We start from the raw sequence: 19,449 nt of genomic DNA on the forward strand, positions 1-19,449 counted from the left end.
ATCTGTTCAGACAGTTACTTGTTTGATTCCCCCCAGAGGCACTGGCTCTTAGATCTACTAGTGTAGTTCCTCTGATCTTTTATTCTGTAAGGTGTTTGTGTCTCTGTATGATGGATGTTTCACTGACCCAAGTAAATGGAAGAAAATTTTCTCCAGCCTTTAAATGTATTGCTTTCCTTGTTCTTTCAAAAACACACTTTTCTTGGGTAAGAACATTTTAGAGGCATTTGGCATCAAATCAACAGAATTGTGGCCTTTAATGGAATTTGAAGCACTGAGAGGTGGTTTGATTGCTACGAATCCATTTTTGTTTTCTTTCTCCTTGGCTCTACCCCCCTATACACAGTAAAGAAACAACTCTCCTCATCCTCCCCTTGTTTTTTGAAACAAGAGCATCTGATTTTATTGAATTTTGTACTTTGGCTTTAATTGTCACTTCCCTTTTTCCCTTGAAGGGAGGAAAAAACTCTCAACGTGTGTTCAGAGTAAATTAAATTATGAGGAAAATAGTCCACGGAGTTTAACAAGATGAACTGCGGTTTTGGAACTGAATCTGAGCATTGCCATGATGTTGCAGATAGTCTAATCTATGATTCAGAAACATATTAGTCATTTTGATATACTGTTGATTTGACTAATTACCCTGAAGGCTGGCTGGCAGACTGAATTGCCCAAGTCACCTAGTAATTTCGATCAAATCAACGAGTAATTATAGTTTTGTGCAGGCAACAAACATAGAATACTGATTATGGTAGACTAAAGAAGATGTTATTGTGATATAATCATACAGAATACCTAATTCTAGCATTATAGCAGTCCTTACCTTTTTCATACTTCAGTGCTTAAATTCTCAGCACACGATGGAGAAAGGTTGTGGCAACTGTTTGGAGAGAATCATTTTATTCCCTCAGTAGAAACATGTGAAAGATTTTCTGGTGATAAGGTAAATAGTTATATTTTAGATGTACTTTAATTATAATAAGCATGTTTTTGGAAGCCCTCAGAACTAAATATGGTCAGATTTGAAGCTCAGAATTCTCTTAGATTTCCCACAGAAAGAACTTCGAAATGAGCAATTTGTATGGCAGAGCCTGAAGTTATTGTGACTAATTTCACTATCAGTTCATTAGATAAATACTAATATTAGCATGATCGGCCCTACCTGAAATCCAAATACTGACATTTGTGTAGTTCCCATTCTGTCATCATCCTTTTCCTCACTTTGGGGAGATCCTTCTCCAGAGTATGGTGTTTATTCCTGAATTTGTAACTGGCAATGTTTGTATGCTATTTTTGTGGGCATAAATGGAAAATATTTTAGAAACAGAGCCCCGTTTACCGAATGGAAAAAAATCTGTCTTTAATTTTGCTCGAGTTGTCTCCTGGATGGTTTACCTATGTTCCTTTTCCGTGAAAGCAGGAAATACAGTTTACTTGGAATTAGTGCAGATTTGCTGTATAATTAATGTTTGTGAAGCTCCCCCAGGGGACTTATTCTGAAGAAAGCCCCTGTGTTGTGTACTAACTTCATCCACTGTATATGTACTTGGCCCCCCCCCCAAAAAAAAATCAGAAAGAGAAAGAAAAGAATAATTTAAAAGTTTCAGATATTTTGAGTTTATTCTTGGGGGGGTATTGTAGATGTGTTCCTGCGATTTTCTTGCTTGGTCTTAATTTCTACCTCCCTGTCATAGTGCGAAGGTCTCAGTGTGCTGAGAATCCTTCTTGAATTTGAAGATACATGTTATTTGTGGTACAACCTGACCCCAAATGCCTGCTGCTTCGTTGGGATGCTCAGCTATTTCTCCAGCTTAATGAGAAAAAGTTTGTTGATTTCGAGCAAGTGCTTTGCTAAGGGGTGGGGTAGTCATTTTGAGTATTTGCATGTCTTGCCTTATGCGTTGACATTAGAACCTCATGTACTGCAGGTTAGTTGCAATTCCATTCCAATAGTATTGAGTCAGATCATCAATTTTTGGTAATCCTGCAGGGTTTAGAATGGAAGTGAATTATTATGCATATATATGTTAATATTATATAAAATTATTCCTCCAAGAAGAGGAACTCCTTTGCTTCCCTATCCTCTTCACCACCCCTTTGATTTTAGAACTTAATTAGCTCTAAAGTGCAGGATGCTTGGAGGGGAAAGTAGGGACTCTTGTCTACTCTTTTTGCTCATCATTTTCTACCTGAAGCCCTAACCCCAGGGAGAAATAGTGCCCATCGCAAAATTTGTCTCAGGCAAAACTGATTTCAAACACTGTCTTTGATTTTTCTTCTCTTGCTTTTGCTTTTTCTTTCTTTCCCTTCTGTACCAAAAGACATCGATACCCACATGTTAATTTAGTGGAGGAGAGTTTTAATTCAAGACGTACGGATAGCCTGAAACCATTCCAGTCTTTGCCAGTCACTCTAGAGGCACATGTAGATGAACTGAAGCAGAATGTGGGAGAGTTGCGATCTTCCCAGTTGCTTCTGGAGGCTTATAGATAAATTAATGCCTTCCTCCCCGTGAGGACAGCCTCTCTGCAGGTCTGCTCAGGGGGCTGGCAGCCGTCCAGTCAATAAGCCATCCTTGCTGCCGCGGAGGAACTGTTTCGTGTGAGTCGCTTCAGCCTTGACTTTTATTTCTTGCAAAGGCATCACAGCAAGCCTAAATTCTGGACCCCCTGAGCAGAAATTAGAGCCTCCATTACCCTTTGTTAATTGCAAATTACATATGGCTTTTCTACTGGAGTGTCTCTGAAGAGGCGCAGCTAATGATTAGTATTTACATCTGTGTGCGGAGCTAGACTTGAGTGCGTGCGCGCGCACGTGTGCGCCTCTCTGTGCTCGGGGAGAGACAGACGCAGAACGCACCTCGCGCTGAGGTCAAGCGTGGCTCTGTTCAGCGGTGAGTTCTGTCTCAGACTTCCACAGGACGGTGCGTGTAGCAAAACAGAGGCTTGGGAGTAGTGAGATCTGCGGCTCATGAGTGCAATATGTTTCAAAGAGAAAGTTTAAGAAATTTCTTTGTAGGTGCATCATGGTCTTTGGTTTTCATGGCACATATTAGTTTGAAAGATTGGGGTTTGTACATGTAGAAAAAAATCCTGTAAAAAAAAAAAAGGCAGATGATTTAAAATGTTTTAGTGCACAGTGGTGAAATCGTTCAAGCACAACTTCTGTAAGCTGCGGTGCTGGAAGCTTCTCCAAATAGGAGAGATCGCCCTGGTGAGCTATATTGACTTGGACTGCTTTTGTTTTTTCTTAAAAAGAGGTCCTTAAAAAATTACTGAGAACCGTGGAGAGCCCAGGATTCCTCCAACCACATTTGGAGAAGCAGTGATCTAGACTGACAGAAATTGTGGCAGAGCGTTACCTTTCATATTTCCTGTGCTCTGAGCCCCATAAGGAAAGGTGAACTACAGAAATTTAACCCAAGAAGTATTATTGCACAATAATATTAAAGTAAACATTAGAAAAGTGGTCCTCAAGAATGTCACTCTTCTGAATTCTTTATGCTTTCTTAACGTGTCATTTTCATCCATATTTATTCCGTTGGAAGTTAACACCTCATAACTATAGAGGTAGTTGTTTTCCCCTTGTGTGTTTTCTTTTGAATGTTTTTGAACATTTTGTGGTCCTTATAACTGATCCAAATAGCATATTATGTTCGGATACTCTTTAATCCCTACTCATACCCATCAGGCTATGACTCCTGCAGGGTACCTTTCCTTTCCTGCTGAGACGAAGAAGAGACTTCTAGAGCACTGTAATTGCTATACTAAGCCAGACTTGGGTACTGTTCTTTGGTTTGGGATGCTCATTGGCTTGTATTTTAAATTAAAAAAATGTTTTTGCTAAGTAGTACACGAACATGGTACCAAATTCAAAAAGCAAAGAAAGGTACACAGTGAAAAGAAGTCTTCCTGCCTCCCCTGTCCCCTGCCACCCCATGCCCCTTCCCTGAGGCAGCCACCTTACATACCTTCTTGGGACCTTCACAGACGGTCTGTGCATTCATAAGCATATAGAGTAACACGTTCCTTTTTTTTCTTATACAAATAGTGGCATACTGTACTTGATGTTCTGGCCATATCCCAATAGCCTTTTGATATGAGTACATTCAGAGCTGCCTTCTTTTTTTAAAAAACATTGTGACCCAGGATTCCATTATATAGAAGTGCCTGCCTTACATAACCAGGAAATTGCTGGTGGGTATTGAGGCTCTTTCCACCTGTTTACTGTCTAAACAGTGCTCCAGAGGACATCCCTGTAGAGAGGTGTTAGTGGTTAAAAGGATGTGTCTGGGTCAGATCCCAGGATATCTGTATGACCTTGATTAGACCTTGATTACCTTTCTGTGATTCAGTTTCCTTATCTGTGAAAGAAGGGAGTAGAATTCACAGGATCGTTGAGAAGGTTTATTAGTATAGTGTATTTCAAATACTCCTGGCACAGAGAAATGCTCAATGCGTGTCAACTCTTACTGTTCGTCGGTCTGCCATTTTGCAAGGCGAGCGTGTCTTCCTAGGATAAATGCATAGAAGTGGTTTTCCTGACCCAATTTAATTTTGAAGACTGTTGCCGAATAGTTCTCCGTAGGTAGAAGCCCAGTTTATGCTCTTGCCTGAGGGGTAGGAGGTACGCCCATTTTTACTTCTCATAAGTCACCTCTTGCTGTGTGTAAATCTGGACCGTGATTGTATATTCCTGAGGCCCGAGTAGCAGTTGCTGAAGGGGGAGAGATTTCAAGTTAAAAAGTTCTTCTCCCTGAAGTTTTTCAGGGCTTCTAGAAGATCTTGCTTTTCGTTTTTATCGGTACGACATCTTATCTTGATGATAAACTGATTGTGGCAATAATAAATGTGTGAGCATGAACTACTTTAAGCCAATAGGTTTTTATTATGTACTTCCAGAATCCTTTACCTACTCATGGATGAGATGATGCAGTCTTTTAAATCTTCATACAACAGTGGTACCATTTGTTAGAGGGATTATTATATTTACGTGTAAGGAAGTCTTACATTATTTTTCTGCTCATAAAAACAAAGTGAAATTAGAACTTTATAGTCTTAGGTTATCAATCACGTAAGTGCTACAATTATTCCACTGACTTGAAGTCAAGATCCCAGTCTCGATTAGCTCAAGCACCCGTGCTTTACTCCATTTCTGTCATATGTATGGGACACAGAAGGCACCCACCTCTGTGACCCAGTGCATAGACTGGCGAAGAACAGTGCTTTGCCCTCATCAGCATAGGATCATGTTCTAGGAGCCGAGCAGGTTGTTGGTTCTGAGCCTTTGCTAACATAATCAACGTTAATCAGTTCGTACCTCTGACGCCTCACCTTGCAGTGGCTCGGGTAGGAGTGGAAGTGCCTAGCCAGCCATGAAGTTGGTGGGGCACCAAGGCCTAGCTGATTATTATTCAAGAGCCTGGTTACTCATGGGCTGGAACAACACCCACGGTGCTGAGACAGAACTTTTCATTACAATTCAAGTCACAAAAGTCCCACAACTCTCGAGTCATACCTTCAGTATTGGAACTGGCTGTTCGCCTCTGTTTTGGGACTCTGCATGGTTTTACCATGAATGCATCCTCCCAGTGGAGGAGCCCAATGAGGGGCTCGATCCCAGGATGCCAGGATCATGCCCTGAGCCTAAGGCAGACGCTTAATGACTGAGCCACCCAGGCGCCCCTACCATGAATGCATCTTTAAAGTGTCTTTTAAACTTCTTTGAAGGGGGGCAATTCATTGACTCTTTTTAGAATTGGCTGAAGACTATAGCCACCTCTCTCCAGAGAAAGGATGTATAGGGAATTTATGAGATTCATGGGTATATAGGGGATGTTATTGGTACTTCACTCATTGCATTTAGCGTGTCTTATGCCATGCACGGATGGTTGCAGGACGTTTTGCAAAGGAGGCTTTTCATCTTGTTATTTCAAAAGGCAATCATCACCTCACCTTGGTTATACTACAGGTTGCATATCTGAACATTTTCACCGAAAGCATTTGAAAACCTACTGGGAGGGAACTGATTTTGATTGCTACAGCTCTAAAGACAAGTACAGACTAAACAGCACAACTTTCCAAAGTACCTACTTTTCCATAGGAAATGACCAAGACATGTTGGTCAAGAACTTACACCCCTCCCCCCCGGAACATTTCTTGAGAAGAAGTTCATTAGTATGAGAAGGTTCTTAGATTTGGAGCCCTTATCCCAAATCTCTACTTTAGAATATTACCCCGTGGAAGTTGTCGGATCATCTTGTGACTGCATTTTCCTTAGTTAAATTTTAGGGCTTCGTGGCAGACATCTTGACTGAGTTGTCCCTTGATAGCTTTCAATAAAATAGTGGTATGAAAGGGGGTGCATACTACCAAGATTGTAGTGATTAATGGTCCAGTTTTCATGTTTCAACAAACCACTCCATTTGTACGAGAAACTTCTCTGTTCAGTCACCAGTGAGCTGATGTCTAAACATTTGCTATAATTTTTAAGAGCTGTAATTTTTGCATCCCAAATCCTTGCCGGTAGTCGTTTAGTTTCCCAAATAGCCTTAAAAAATTAAGTCCCCAAACAAATTTCAGGTATGAATATGAATATTATCTTTAATTTTTCTTCTCCATTTTTTCTGCTTAGCAGTCCGTTGCATGGCACTTGGGTATGACCTAGTTGGCAGCCCGTTCTTGTGAAATTAAAATGTAAAACATGGTGGAATTATTTCAAGAAATTATTGACAGTCTTCTGCAGTCTCATTACTGTTTTGAAGTATGCATTGATCAGAGCCTGAGACTATTTGGAATGTATGTATGGAGAGAATTTTCTTTGTGCACCCTCTGTGTGTTAACTGATGTCCCTACAACCTGCCGGAACAAAAGAAGATTCTGCTTTGCTGGATGATAGACAGTCATCGAGGAATGAGCCAGAGTCCAAAACTATGGCAAGTTGAGGGAGCCTCAGGACAAGGTCCGGGAGAGCCAGGGGCTATTGGATGCTTGCTTTATTTTTCACAGTCCAGCATTGCTATGTGATATGATAGCGAGAGAGAAAAGGAAACTGGGCCAGAGGATTACAGCACAGGGAGGATTTAGGTTTAATAGGATTTTATTAGGCTCTAAGTAGAGGTTGTCTGAGGTAGTTTGACCCACACTGAACCCCTCTCTCCCCACTGCTATTACTTATAATTGAGGGCACAAGTTTTCTCTCTCTTCAGGTGTTCCCAATATGTGAAGAGTCTTCACCCCTAGATGGAATTTTACATGATAAGCACATTTACAGTAATAGACATTTTATGCATTTAGTAGCGGCCAATTCAGGGCATTCCAAAGTGCGTTCTAAAACAATGAGTTCTTCGACTGGCAAGTGCTCAGGAAACAAACAAACAAACAAATTATATTCGAGTTGGTTGATTCCTGTGCTTTGGGCTCTTTATTTTTATTTTTATTTTTTTTATTTTAATGTTTTTTTTTATTATGTTAGTCACCATACAGTACATCCCTGGTTTCTGATGTAAGGCTCGATGATTCATTAGTTGCGTATAACACCCAGTGCACCATGCAATACTTGCCCTCCTTACTACCCATCACCAGTCTATCCCATTCCCCCACCCCCCTCCCCTCTGAAGCCCTCAGTTTGTTTCTCAGAGTCCATAGTCTCTCATGCTTCATTCCCCCTTCTGATTACCCCCCCTTTCGTTATCCCTTTCTTCCCCTATCTTCCTAGTTTTTATGTTCCATAGATAAGAGAAATCATATGATAATTGTCTTTCTCTGCTTGACTTATTTCACTTAGCATTATCTCCTCCACTGCCGTCCATGTTGCTGCAAATGTTGAGAACTTGTTCTTTCTGATAGCTGAGTAATATTCCATTGTATATATGGACCACAACTTCTTAATCCAGTCATCTGTTGAAGGGCATCTCGGCTCCTTCCACGATTTAGCTGGACATTGCTGCTATGAACATTGGGGTGCATATGGCCCTTCTCTTCACTACGTCTGTCTCTTTGGGGTAAACACCCAGTAGTGCAATGGCTGGGTCATAGGGTAGCTCAATTTTTAACTTTTTAAGGGACCTCCACACTGTTTTCCAGAGTGGCTGTACCAACTTGCATTCCCACCAACAATGTAGGAGGGATCCCCTTTCTCCACATCCTCTCCAACAATTGTTGTTTCTTGCCTTGTCTATTTTTGCCATTCTAACTGGCGTAAGGTGGTATCTCAGTGTGGTTTTGATTTGAATTTCCCTGATGGCTAATGATTTTGAACATTTTTTCATGTGTCTGTTAGCCATTTGTATGTCTTCATTGGAAAAGTGTCTGTTCATATCTTCTGCCCATTTTTTGATTTGTTTATTTGTTTCTCGTGTATTGAGTTTGAGAAGTTCTTTGTAGATCTTGGATACCAGTCCTTTATCTGTAGTGTCATTTGCAAATATATTCTCCCATTCCGTGGGCTGCCTCTTAGTTTTTCTGACTGTTTCCTTGGCTGTGCAGAAACTTTTAATCTTGATGAAGTCCCATAAATTCATTTTATCTTTTGTTTCTCTTGCCTTTGGGGATGTGTCATGAAAAAGGTTGCTTTGGCCGATGTCGTAGAGGTTGCTGCCTATGTTCTCCTCTAGAATTTTGATGGATTCCTGTCTCACATCGAGGTCTTTCATCCATTTGGAGTTTATTTTATCTGTAGTGTCATTTGTAAATATCTTCTCCCATTCCGTGGGCTGCCTCTTAGTTTTTTTGACTGTTTCCTTGGCTGTGCAGAAGCTTTTTATCTTGATGAAGTCCCATAAGTTCATTTTATCTTTTGTTTCTCTTGCCTTTGGGGATGTGTCATGAAAAAGGTTGCTTTGGCCGATGTCATAGAGGTTACTGCCTATGTTCTCCTCTAGGATTTTGATGGATTCCTGTCTCACATCAAGGTCTTTTGTCCATTTGGAGTTTATCTTTATGTATGGTGTGAGAGAGTGGTCAAGTTTCATTCTGTTGCATGTAGCTGTCTAATTTTTCCAGCACCGTTTATTAAAGAGGCCATCTTTTTTCCACAGGAAGTTTTTTCCTGCTTTATCAAAGATTAGTTGCCCAAAGAGCCAAGGGTCCATTTCTGGGTTCTCTATTCTGTTCCATTGGTGCATGTGTCTGTTTTTGTGCCAGTACCATGCTGTCTTTGTGATCACAGCTTTGTAGTACAGCTCGAAATCCGGCATTGTGATGCCCCCAGCTTTGTTTTTCCTTTTCAACAGTTCCTTGGAGATTCGGGGCCTTTTCTGTTTCCATACAAATTTAAGGACTATTTGTTCCAGTTCTTTGAAAAACGTTCTCGGTATTTTGATCGGGATAGCATTGAAAGTGTAGATTGCTCTGGGTAGCATGGACATTTTAACTATGTTAATTCTTCTGATCCATGAGCATGGAATATTTTTCCATCTTTTTGTGTCTTCCTCAATGTCTTTCAAGAGTGATTTATAGTTTCTAGAATATAGGTCCTTTACGTCTCTGGTTAAGTTAATTCCAAGGTAACGTATGGTTTTTGGTGCTATTGTAAATGGGATGGATTCCCTAATTTCTCTTTCTTCGGTCTCGTTATTCGTGTATAGAAATGCAACTGATTTCTGAGCATTGATTTTGTATCCCGCCACGTTACTGAATTGCTCTATAACTTCTAATAGTTTGGGAGTGGCTTCTTTTGGGTTTTCCATATAGAGTATCATGTCATCTGCGAAGAGAGACATTTTGACTTCTTCTTTGCCGATTTGAATACCTTTGATCCCTTTTTGTCGTCTGATTGCTGTTGCAGCTTTTCCCCATTGAGAATGATATTTGCTGTAGGCTTTTCATAGATGGTTTTTATGAGATTGAGGAATGTACCCTCTATCCCTACACTCTGAAGGGTTTTAATCAGGAAAGGATGCTGTATTTTGTCAAATGCTTTTTCTGCATCAATTGAGAGGATCATATGGTTCCTGAGTCTTTTATTGTTGATATGACGTATCATGCTGATCGATTTGCGAATGTTGCATCCCAGGGATGAATCCCACTTGGGCATGATGGATAATCCTTTTAATGTACTGTTGGATTCTATTAGCCAGGATCTTGTTGAGGATTTTGGCGTCCATATTCATTAGAGATATCAGTCTGTAATTCTCCTTTTTGATGGGTTCTTTGCCTGGTTTGGGGATCAAGGTAATATTGGCCTCATAGAATGAGTTTGGTGGCTTTCCTTCTGTTTCTATTTTTTGAAATAGCTTTAGGAGAATAGGTATTATTTCTTCTTTGAATGTTTGGTAGAATTCCCCAGGAAAACCGTCCGGGCCTGGAGTTTTGTTTTTTGAAAGGTTTTTTATCACTGTTTCAATCTCTTCATAATTAATTGGCCTGTTTAAAAAATCAATTTCTTCCTGTTTCAGTCTTGGTAGTTTATAGGTTTCCAGGAAGCCCTCCATCTCTTCCAGATTGCTTAATTTATTGGCATATAGCTGTTGATAAAAGTTTCTAATAATCCTTCCAATTTCATTGGTGTTGGTTGTGACCTCTCCTTTTTCATTCATAATTTTATTAATTTGGGTCCTTTCTCTTTTCTTTTGGATAAGTCTTGGCAGTGGTCTGTCAATTTTATTGATTCTCTCAAAGAACCAGCTTCTAGTTCTGTCGATCTGCTCTACTGTACTCCTGGTTTCTAATTCATTGATTTCTGCTCTAATCTTGGTCAGCTGCTTCCTTGTGCGTGGATTAGGCCTGTCCCTCTGTTGCTGTCATTCCAGGTCTGTGTAGACCGGTCTGACGTAATTCTGATACCTTTGCCTTGGTACGTGAGAATTTCTTTGCCCTGGCCGCTTTCAATACTGTATCCTTGGATCTAATATTTGCGAATTGCATTATGATGTGACGTGGCGTAGGTTTGTCATGGTTGAGCTTGGGAGGGGTCCTCTCTGCCTCTTGCACACGTATGTTTGTTTCCCTTGCTAGATTAGGGAAATTTTCAGCTACAATTTGTTCAAATATCTCTTCTAGACCTCTGTTTTTCTCCACCGCCTCGGGGATGCCGATGATTGTGACATTGGAACGTTTCATTGAGTCAGTAATCTCCCGTAACCTACATTCCTGAGCGTGGATTTTTTTGAGTCCAGATTCTATTTTAGCTTTTTCTTCTACTAACCCATCCTCCAATTTGCTGATACGTTCTTCTCTCTCATTCACCCTGGCCGTCAGAGCCTCTAGTTTTGACTGCATTTGGCTCATAGCATTTTTAATTTCTGCCAGATTCGCTCTCATTTCCGCCCTTGGAGATTCTATATTCTCATTAACATTTTCATTAATTCTTTTTTCAAGTCTACACATCATCTTGACCATTGTTACTCTGAATTCCATTTCTGATAATTTGGTTATATCCATATCTATTAGTTCTGTGGCAGAGGCCACAGACTCAATGTCTTTTATTTGCTGGGGGTGATTTCTACTTCTCGTCATTCTGATGAGGAGAGGTTGCGGGGTTGTCCAGAGCCCAAATTATTGACTGGGTCCTCGGCCGTGCCCCTTGTTTTATAGGGATCTTAGGGATGTGGGCTTCTTGATTTTTCAGCTTGCCTTCTGTGTTCTGGGGAAGGGGCCAGCCGCGCCGATATTCAGGCAACCCTGTTTGGGTAGAGTCTCCATGTCCCCTGCGAGGGGGTTGGGGATGGGCACTCTCTGAGCCGGTATTTCCAGGCTTTTGTTCTCTGGCGGCTTTCCCTGGCGGTTTGCTGTGCCTCGTCTGAGAGTCAGAGCAGCAGTGTCTGAATCTCAGCCTCTGTCTCAGAACAGAGGGATTGCGGCCCGTTCTCCACTGATGTTCTGGCCACTTTAACTCTGTGTCTGTTGGTGCTGCTCAACCCTGCAGCGTCCCGGGATGTGCGCCCCACACCAGGAGTCCCAGCCCTCACTTCCAGGGCCGGCACGTCTCTGTCCTTTGTGTTTCTAACACCGCCAGCCGCCAGCCACCCCCGTGCTCCCCGAGCTCCCGGTCTCAGTCTGGTCCAGTGAACACACCGGAGCTCCAGTTTTCAGTCTGGTTGTGTGCGTTCCCCGGCTCATAGTCTCAGTCTGCTCTCTCGAGGGTGCTGGTCCGCAAGTCCGCCCGCTCCCCTGTGCAGGTGGCTACCGCTTCCCGGCGCCCGAATGCAGCGGCTCCCTCCCCCTTCCATTTATCTTCTGATATCTGTGCGCGGTTACACGGCTCCCCGCTTCGTGCCTCAATACTCAACGCTGGAGATGTTCATTTGTAGAGATCCAGATGTATCTTCCTGTGTCTCACGCTGGTTCCGTGGATGTTCAGGCTGGTCTGGTACCTATCCAGCTCGACTCAGGGGACCGGCTGAAAAAGGGGTCCCCTACTCTTCCGCCATCTTAACTCCTTCCCGCCTGGCTTGCCTGTTCCGGTTGTTCCAAGAAGATGATGCTGGAGTAAGGACTGCGAACAGCCAAACCTCACATAGGCGTGTCGGTGACGGAAAGCTGCAGCTGAAAACTCCTGCTTTGGGGTCTTTAAGTGAAATAAGCTTTAATTGTTAAAAAAGAATACAGATTGAATCCATTTATAACTAGAATTCTTACAAAGATTTTTGTATAATGGCCATTCTTCTTCTTCAAAGCTTATCTTCTTACCCCTCCCCAATTAGTGTAACAGTTGGAATAAAGTACAGAAAATAATGACTTTTGAGCTGGGGGAGACCTGGGAAATAATCATGTATCCTAACTCCCCTAAGTGAGGTTCCAAACCAAGATCGCTGTTTTCCACTCAAGGTCTCACAGCTGGGTAGAGTCCTGGGGTCGTGTCCCCGTTCACAGCCCAGGTCCCCCAAGAGGCGACTTGACGTTTTCTGACTTTCACACTTGGACAACTGAACTAAAAACTCTCAGCCCTTACCCTTGGTTCTCCACTTTAAATCCACCTAATCTCTCCAACCATTTTGACAAACCAACCAGAGAAATACGAGGAGGGAAGGAAGCCTGCCATGTCTGTTCATCAAGTTTAAGAGATTGCTTCTGATTTGGCATCTGTCTGTGGAAAGACTCCACATGGCTTCTCTTTTCATCTCTAGACCTCTCCTTGCTGTGTTGTTGACCTTGCCTTTCCTCTGCTCCTGTTGCTCTACAAAATCCTTAAAAAAAAAAAAGATATATATATCTTTTTTTTTTCCCTCAAATTCTCTATGTTCATCGGTTCCTTTCCATTGGGCCTGCAAATATGATCACTTTTTCCTTAATAAAAATGTTCTCTTGGCTCTGTTTCCCCTTAAGGTGACCATCATTTCTTTTCCTTAAAGAATTTTTATAATCCATTATTAGAGGATATTATATTTAAATAGATAAAAGAAGGATAGTATGAGATCATATATCGTTAAATGCCAAAATGTTTACGCTGTAATTTCAGTACGATAGTGAAAGAGGGGTATATTATAATATAGTCATTTGTAGTTTAGGGGAAAAATGTGATTTTTACACATTTATAGCTTTCCTAAGTATTATAGTTTTCAAAGGCGGATGAAATTAGATAAAGATGTCTATTTGGAAATGAGGTTGAAGGAATTTTTATGGTAGAAAGAGGTATAATCTAGATGACTAGAATCTAAGCTTTTATGATTATATAGTATATTTTATAACTGTGATATGGAAGCATATGCATGTGCTTTTTTTCATAGTTAAAAGATATGTGCTTTCTAAAAAAAGGCAAATAAGAATACATATAATTCTTATGTCAGTTATCTCCATCTCCAACAATGATTTAATAACATTTTTCTTTCCTTACTGATGAAAAATATTTTTGTATATATTATTAATGAAATACATAAATTTGACTACTCAATAGTCAGTTCTGTCTTTGCAGTATAGAATGTGTGCTGGTCTATACGTGTGTTTTGATAGCTTCTCCCAGCCCATGTCCAAAAAACTCAACCACCACATCACAAAACCACATGCAACCACTGTTGGACAGAGTCCTTTGGGTATTGTTCGGGGTTAGTAGTTCATTTGAAGAAAGAACAAAATCACTCTGAATGGTTTGCAGAGCTTTTTCTCAGGCATGAAATCTGAGTGGGTGTGCATGTGGGTATTTTCTGGAAGAACAGGCTGAATATGTTGCGAGAGTGTTCTTCGGAGCAGTCCCAGCGCCCGGGATGATAGGCTAAAGAGAGCAGAGGGCAAGAATGGGGGAAACGTCTAGCAATGCCATATGCACGACACAAGCACACATTCTAGTAACTGCAGCCTCTTTTACCTGCTTCTGGCTTTTTGCTAAATTTTGTCCTGCTCTGCTCTTCACTTGGGACTTTAGCTGTGCTCTGAGAGTTAAATAAAAAGATTGGAACGGAAAAATGCAAAAAGGAAGAAAGTAAAGCCTGACAACAGGCAAATGCAGAAACCTCAGAGCTCAAGGAAAGGCGCCCTTCTCTGTCTCTCATAAATATGGAGCCATCTCTTTCTTATAGTTTTGTATTGCCCTGGGGACATGCTAGTGCTTTAATACTCTAACATGGGAATAAGAGAGAAAGAGAGTGGAAATATCCAGCTCTTTTGTCTCTGGGTGTATTCGGAAGTATTTTCATTTATAGAATCTTCTGGCATAGTGTTTCCTTCTTAAATGTGGCTCGCTTGACTTGCCTGTGTTTAGATTCTTCAGGCATCTGCTTCAAAAGTATGATTGGATAAGCATCATCCGAGTGAGATGCACTTTTCTCAGAGAAGATACAGCTTCCTTAAGGGAATAGGGCCAGGGATTATAGCCAGGAGAAAGGAGAATAAAAATTTCTAGAAAGAACCCTGGACTGGGAATCAAGAGACGTCCATTTCCACCCAAACTAACATGTAGTTTATGATTTTAGCTAAGATATTTATCTTGTCTGTAATACAGTCTCGCTATCTGCAAAGATGGCATGCGAAGTTCCTTTGAGAACGAACTTAACAGACCTTAGAGAGCATGTTTCTAATTTTGATTTAGAAGCAATTGGCATGTTGAATGTTCCCCTCATACGTTTGAGGACGAATCTGAGAATCCTGGAGCTGGAAGGAGTCTCAAGGAGTCTTGGACTTTTTGAACCTCTGGGATAAACCAAAACAGTCTGATTTTCCTCATTATTATCGTTACATCATCTGAATAAAAGACGTTTTCACAGAAATACTATGTTTAAGACAATGAGGGAGTTGAATTAGAACTTGTTTTATTTCTTATCACTTAAAACAGGGCTGCATGCTGAAATGTTACCTCTGAGGACCAGCCTGGTAACCAAAAGTGAGGCGAAGGGGCTGGCTGTAGGATCTACTGGCTGGGGCCTCAGAGATGGGGAACACATACCCTGTGTGTGTGGGGAGGCCAGTCCTGGATTCTAAAATACCAGATGGGCCGAGTAAAACATGCCTCTCAGTGGCAAAGAGCCATTGTTGGCAGTGGACAATGTCTTACTGAAAACAATAAATTTGGATTATTAGGAATTACATGTCGGGAAATTCACCAATTTGAATTATAAAATATAGTCAGAAGATATACACAAGCTCTTTCCCTCAGGTATGTAATTTGTGTGAGCCTTCTTCAAACAGGCCTTCCTCTTCCTACATACTTTAGTCCTCTTCCATTCTCCTAAAAAATGTTTCCTTTCCTCAGAATGATCAGTTCTAGCCAGTTTTCTGTTCTTATGTCCTCCCATTTTTTTTTCAAGATATGAATGTTGAATGGTTAGCCTCCCACCTCCAACAGAATGTTCCTTCACGATTTTCTAGTGTTTAATTTCACTCCACGCAAAGAACTTGACCTGTAAGTCTAACCTGAATGCTCACCTTAAGCCCCCTTTCTCACATTTTATTGTTTGTAGGTAGGAGGAACAGTTGACCAGTGTCTCCTCCTAATACCCTTCATATTACTCTGTTGAAAAATTGCCGTTTTTTGGGGACACTACAAGTCTGGAAATTTTATCATGGATTTTGTTTTCCAGTGCACTAATAATTGTCGTGTAATCCCTCTACCCCGAACTCTCTCCAGTCTGTATGCTGAAAAAATAGTGTTTTGAACTGGACCCAGTCCTTCTTGTGGGTCGATCAAACTGCGGAGATATTGGCCCTATTTTTCTGCTTCTCTCGCAAGTTAGCCCCACGCAGCTGGATCAGAGTCACTGTACACTCTATGACCTCAATATATTTTTTCTCCCTCCTGGCTCTGCGGTAGTGGGACTTCCTTCATATTTTATCCGCATAATTCAGTTTTCATTTGTAAGTGTGCTACCTTGTACTCACACCGAGTAAGTACTATCTTGTGTTTGCTGGGTCATTTCTATCTCTGATTTGTCAAGGTTACTTGGAATTCTATTATTTTTCAGAAAAGCCAGAAACCTTAACTTGGTTTGTAGCTATGAAATGACTGAGAATGCTCTCAATTCCATTATGACAGCCATTGATTAAAAAAAATTCAATCGCATTGGACCCAGGAGTCTGGGTGCTGTTTTATAAGTACCCCAAGTTACATCAGGGCATTTATTTCTGTCCCTGTTAAATAATGGCTTTCCTGTTTCTGGGTGTTTTTAAATTCCACGGACATTGGTATCATAGTTTCTTGCTCAGTTATAGAAACTAGATATGAATGATGAGACTTAGTATCTAGGGGGTTGTGGTTGATGGTAGTGAAGAAAGGAAACCTAATAATTGTTTAATTTATGTGTGTAGCTTTGGTGGCATCATTAGTTTATATTTTTAGTAGCAAGGTAAGAGTAAATAGGGGGACCTGTAGATTGGCTAGAAATGTCTGTTTTGTAGATATTTTTATTCTGTGTTGGACTTTGAGGATGTCTATGCTTTGATTTAAATTTAATGGCCAGTGTCCTATTTAATATATGAATGTAATGAGATGCATTTTTGTTATTGTCATTACAGGTTTCAGAAGATGACAGTGAAATGTGAAGAAGTTACGTTTCTTACGTGATACTTGAAAGTTAGTGATTGCTTGCCAAATTTTCCCGATAATGAAATATGACTTAGAAGCACTGATTTACGAAGGTTTATGATGTCATCGGTTACGACGGAAAACAAACTCCAGCAGGCTGTGAGCCTGCAGGGAGTTGACCCAGAAACATGCATGATTGTGTTTAAAAACCACTGGGCGCAGGTAATGTATGAGTTGCACTTTCTCTGCTGGTCTAGGTAGCTCTGGAGTTCTCTATGCCATTGAACCAAGGGTTTCCTACCTCTGTGACGGGTGACTAGGCTTCTACAAACATGGGGAGCGAGATCCTTGCAGGTAGGAAGAAAAGCAACTTTCTTTCTTTTCTTTCTTTTTTTTGCTTTCCTAGAATATGTATCTGGTTGAAAGCCATGGTGTCCGTAAAAGCAATTAGGGAACATGTATGTTCCTCAGATATTTTTGGAAGAACAGCTGTTGGCTTGAAAGGGACTTTGACATCACATTGCAATAGACTTGACCAGGATTAGACTCTCTCTTTCCCTCCCCCCTGCTGATTTCCATGTAGTCCTTATACTCTAACAGCACTAAAATACACATTTATTAAATATTTATGAAGTGCTGTGCTGAGTACTTCAAAAGCCTTATGTCATTTACTCTTCTCCACAAGCCGGTAAGGCCATTAGGGTAAGCTTCCTCATTTTACAGATGAGGGAATGGAGGATTAGAGATGTGGAGTAACTCTCTTGAGGTTATATAGATAGTGAGTTTCTTTCTTTTTTCTTTCTTTTTTTTTTTTTAAAGATGTTATTTATTTATTTGACAGAGAGACAGCCAGCGAGAGAGGGAACACAAGCAGGGGGAGTGGGAGAGGAAGAAGCAGGCTCCCAGCAGAGGAGCCTGATGTGGGGCTCGATCCCAGAACGCCGGGATCACGCCCTAAGCCGAAGGCAGACGCTTAACCGCTGTACCACCCAGGCGCCCCAGATAGTTTTTAAGCAAGTACACAGTAGACGTTGGTCCCTCGACTTGTGTATTTGACCTCTGTGCTCCACCATTTTTCGGGCTGGTGGTCCCTGTGTAATTTAAGGAAAGAAGATGCCTGGCAGTATCTGAATTCATTACAAAGCTGATTATAAAAGTTTTTTTTGATTGTTCAGTTTGACTTCTCTGTAACTCTGATCTGCTTGTATAGATAATTACGGGTTGAATGTTCAGAAAATTTATCAGCTCACCACTTTCCTCAGGGAGTTTACAAGTAGTAAAATAAATAAAATTGGCCTTCTTTACTACTTGTCCAACATTACACTCCCTAGGTGAGCTGGTAAGTGGCTATTTATGTGACAGTTTTTTAATGACTACCCAGTTCCTTCCTGTGGCCGGAAACAGCAGAGGGGTTAAAGCACTGAGCCTGCAAATCACAGCAATTATGGGGGACACAGTTTAGATCAAAACCAAAATCAATTCTGCTTCTGGGTCATTTACACTTTGTAGCTTCTTGTCACTAGTATAGAGCTTCCAAGACTTTGTATGCATTTCCCATTCTCTGACTTTTGGCTATTAGAATCTTAATGGGTTTGCTCGGATTTTAAGGGCACATCTGCTTTAGCAAAGGGAGGAAGGTAATTCAGGAGTTTTCCAGATAATTAGAGTAATTATCTTTGACTTTGCACTTTTATAAGTATTTTAACGTGCTGGCTCCAAAGTGGGGTTGTGAACCTTAAGGGATGTGCCCATTAGTCCATTGGGTGTGGGAAGAATATTTTAGAAGGCCTATTTTTATCTTTATCTTTTGAAAATTTCTATCTTGTGTTTATAAAGTACATAATACAGTCACATATTAGTATGTGCACATTTGTTAATGTATCTAATAATTATTTGTGCTCATGTTTTTTTAACTGGTAGGAGTGTGCAGTCAGACGTTTTAGACTGAGAATACTTTCAGCCTCAGTCATTCAATTTGGCTAAAAAGTCCATCATTCTAATATGTATTCTTGGCTCTGGGACCATTTTGTTTATTTGTGTAGAAATACTTTTCGTTGTAAGCGTTCCTGGTGGAGAATCTGTGATGTGATCCATTCAGTATTCTGCACCACTCTTCAAAGACAGGGTGTATCGTCAGCCTCTTGATTTTGTGCGGATGGGTCATTTGCCCTGTCAGATTCCATCCCGGGCAAGCTTACTCCAAAACAGTTGGTAGAGAGTCGTACTTCAGGAGTGTGTAAATACTCTTTCCCACTGGGGAAGGAGTAAGCATTGGTCCCAGAATCCTATTACCCATTTCCATATCCGATATGAATGACTTCAGCCTTATCAAACATTTTGGGTGATCTGGAGCATGGCACCCTTTGTTGAGTACAGAAAAATACTGAGTTGACGGTAAGGATAACTTTGTCAGAGGGAATGGTGTTTAGTTATCAGACACTTCCTTTTGTAAAGTGGGGACACTCTTGGTCTTATTCCTGTTTCAACCATTTCTTTAACTTGCTTATCTCTTTAGACTTGACTTTTCCTTTTAGGTAAGTCTGCAAAGTGCGAGCAGTC

The 19,449-nt window shown here is 40.9% G+C and overlaps 1 protein-coding gene across 1 annotated transcript in view; it reads left to right on the top strand.

Moving 5' to 3' along the window:
• FHIP1A (FHF complex subunit HOOK interacting protein 1A) overlaps nt 1–19,449 on the top strand; it is a 168,807-nt gene that overhangs the window by 67,570 nt on the left and 81,788 nt on the right. The window contains exon 2 of the mRNA XM_040626358.1: nt 16,881–17,112. Coding sequence (XP_040482292.1) covers nt 17,008–17,112 — 105 coding nt within the window. The 5' untranslated portion in view covers nt 16,881–17,007. The remainder of the gene's footprint in view (nt 1–16,880; nt 17,113–19,449) is intronic.

Source organism: Ursus maritimus, unplaced genomic scaffold (genome assembly GCF_017311325.1).
Source record: "Ursus maritimus isolate PB19 unplaced genomic scaffold, ASM1731132v1 scaffold_11, whole genome shotgun sequence".
NCBI lineage: Eukaryota > Metazoa > Chordata > Mammalia > Carnivora > Ursidae > Ursus > Ursus maritimus.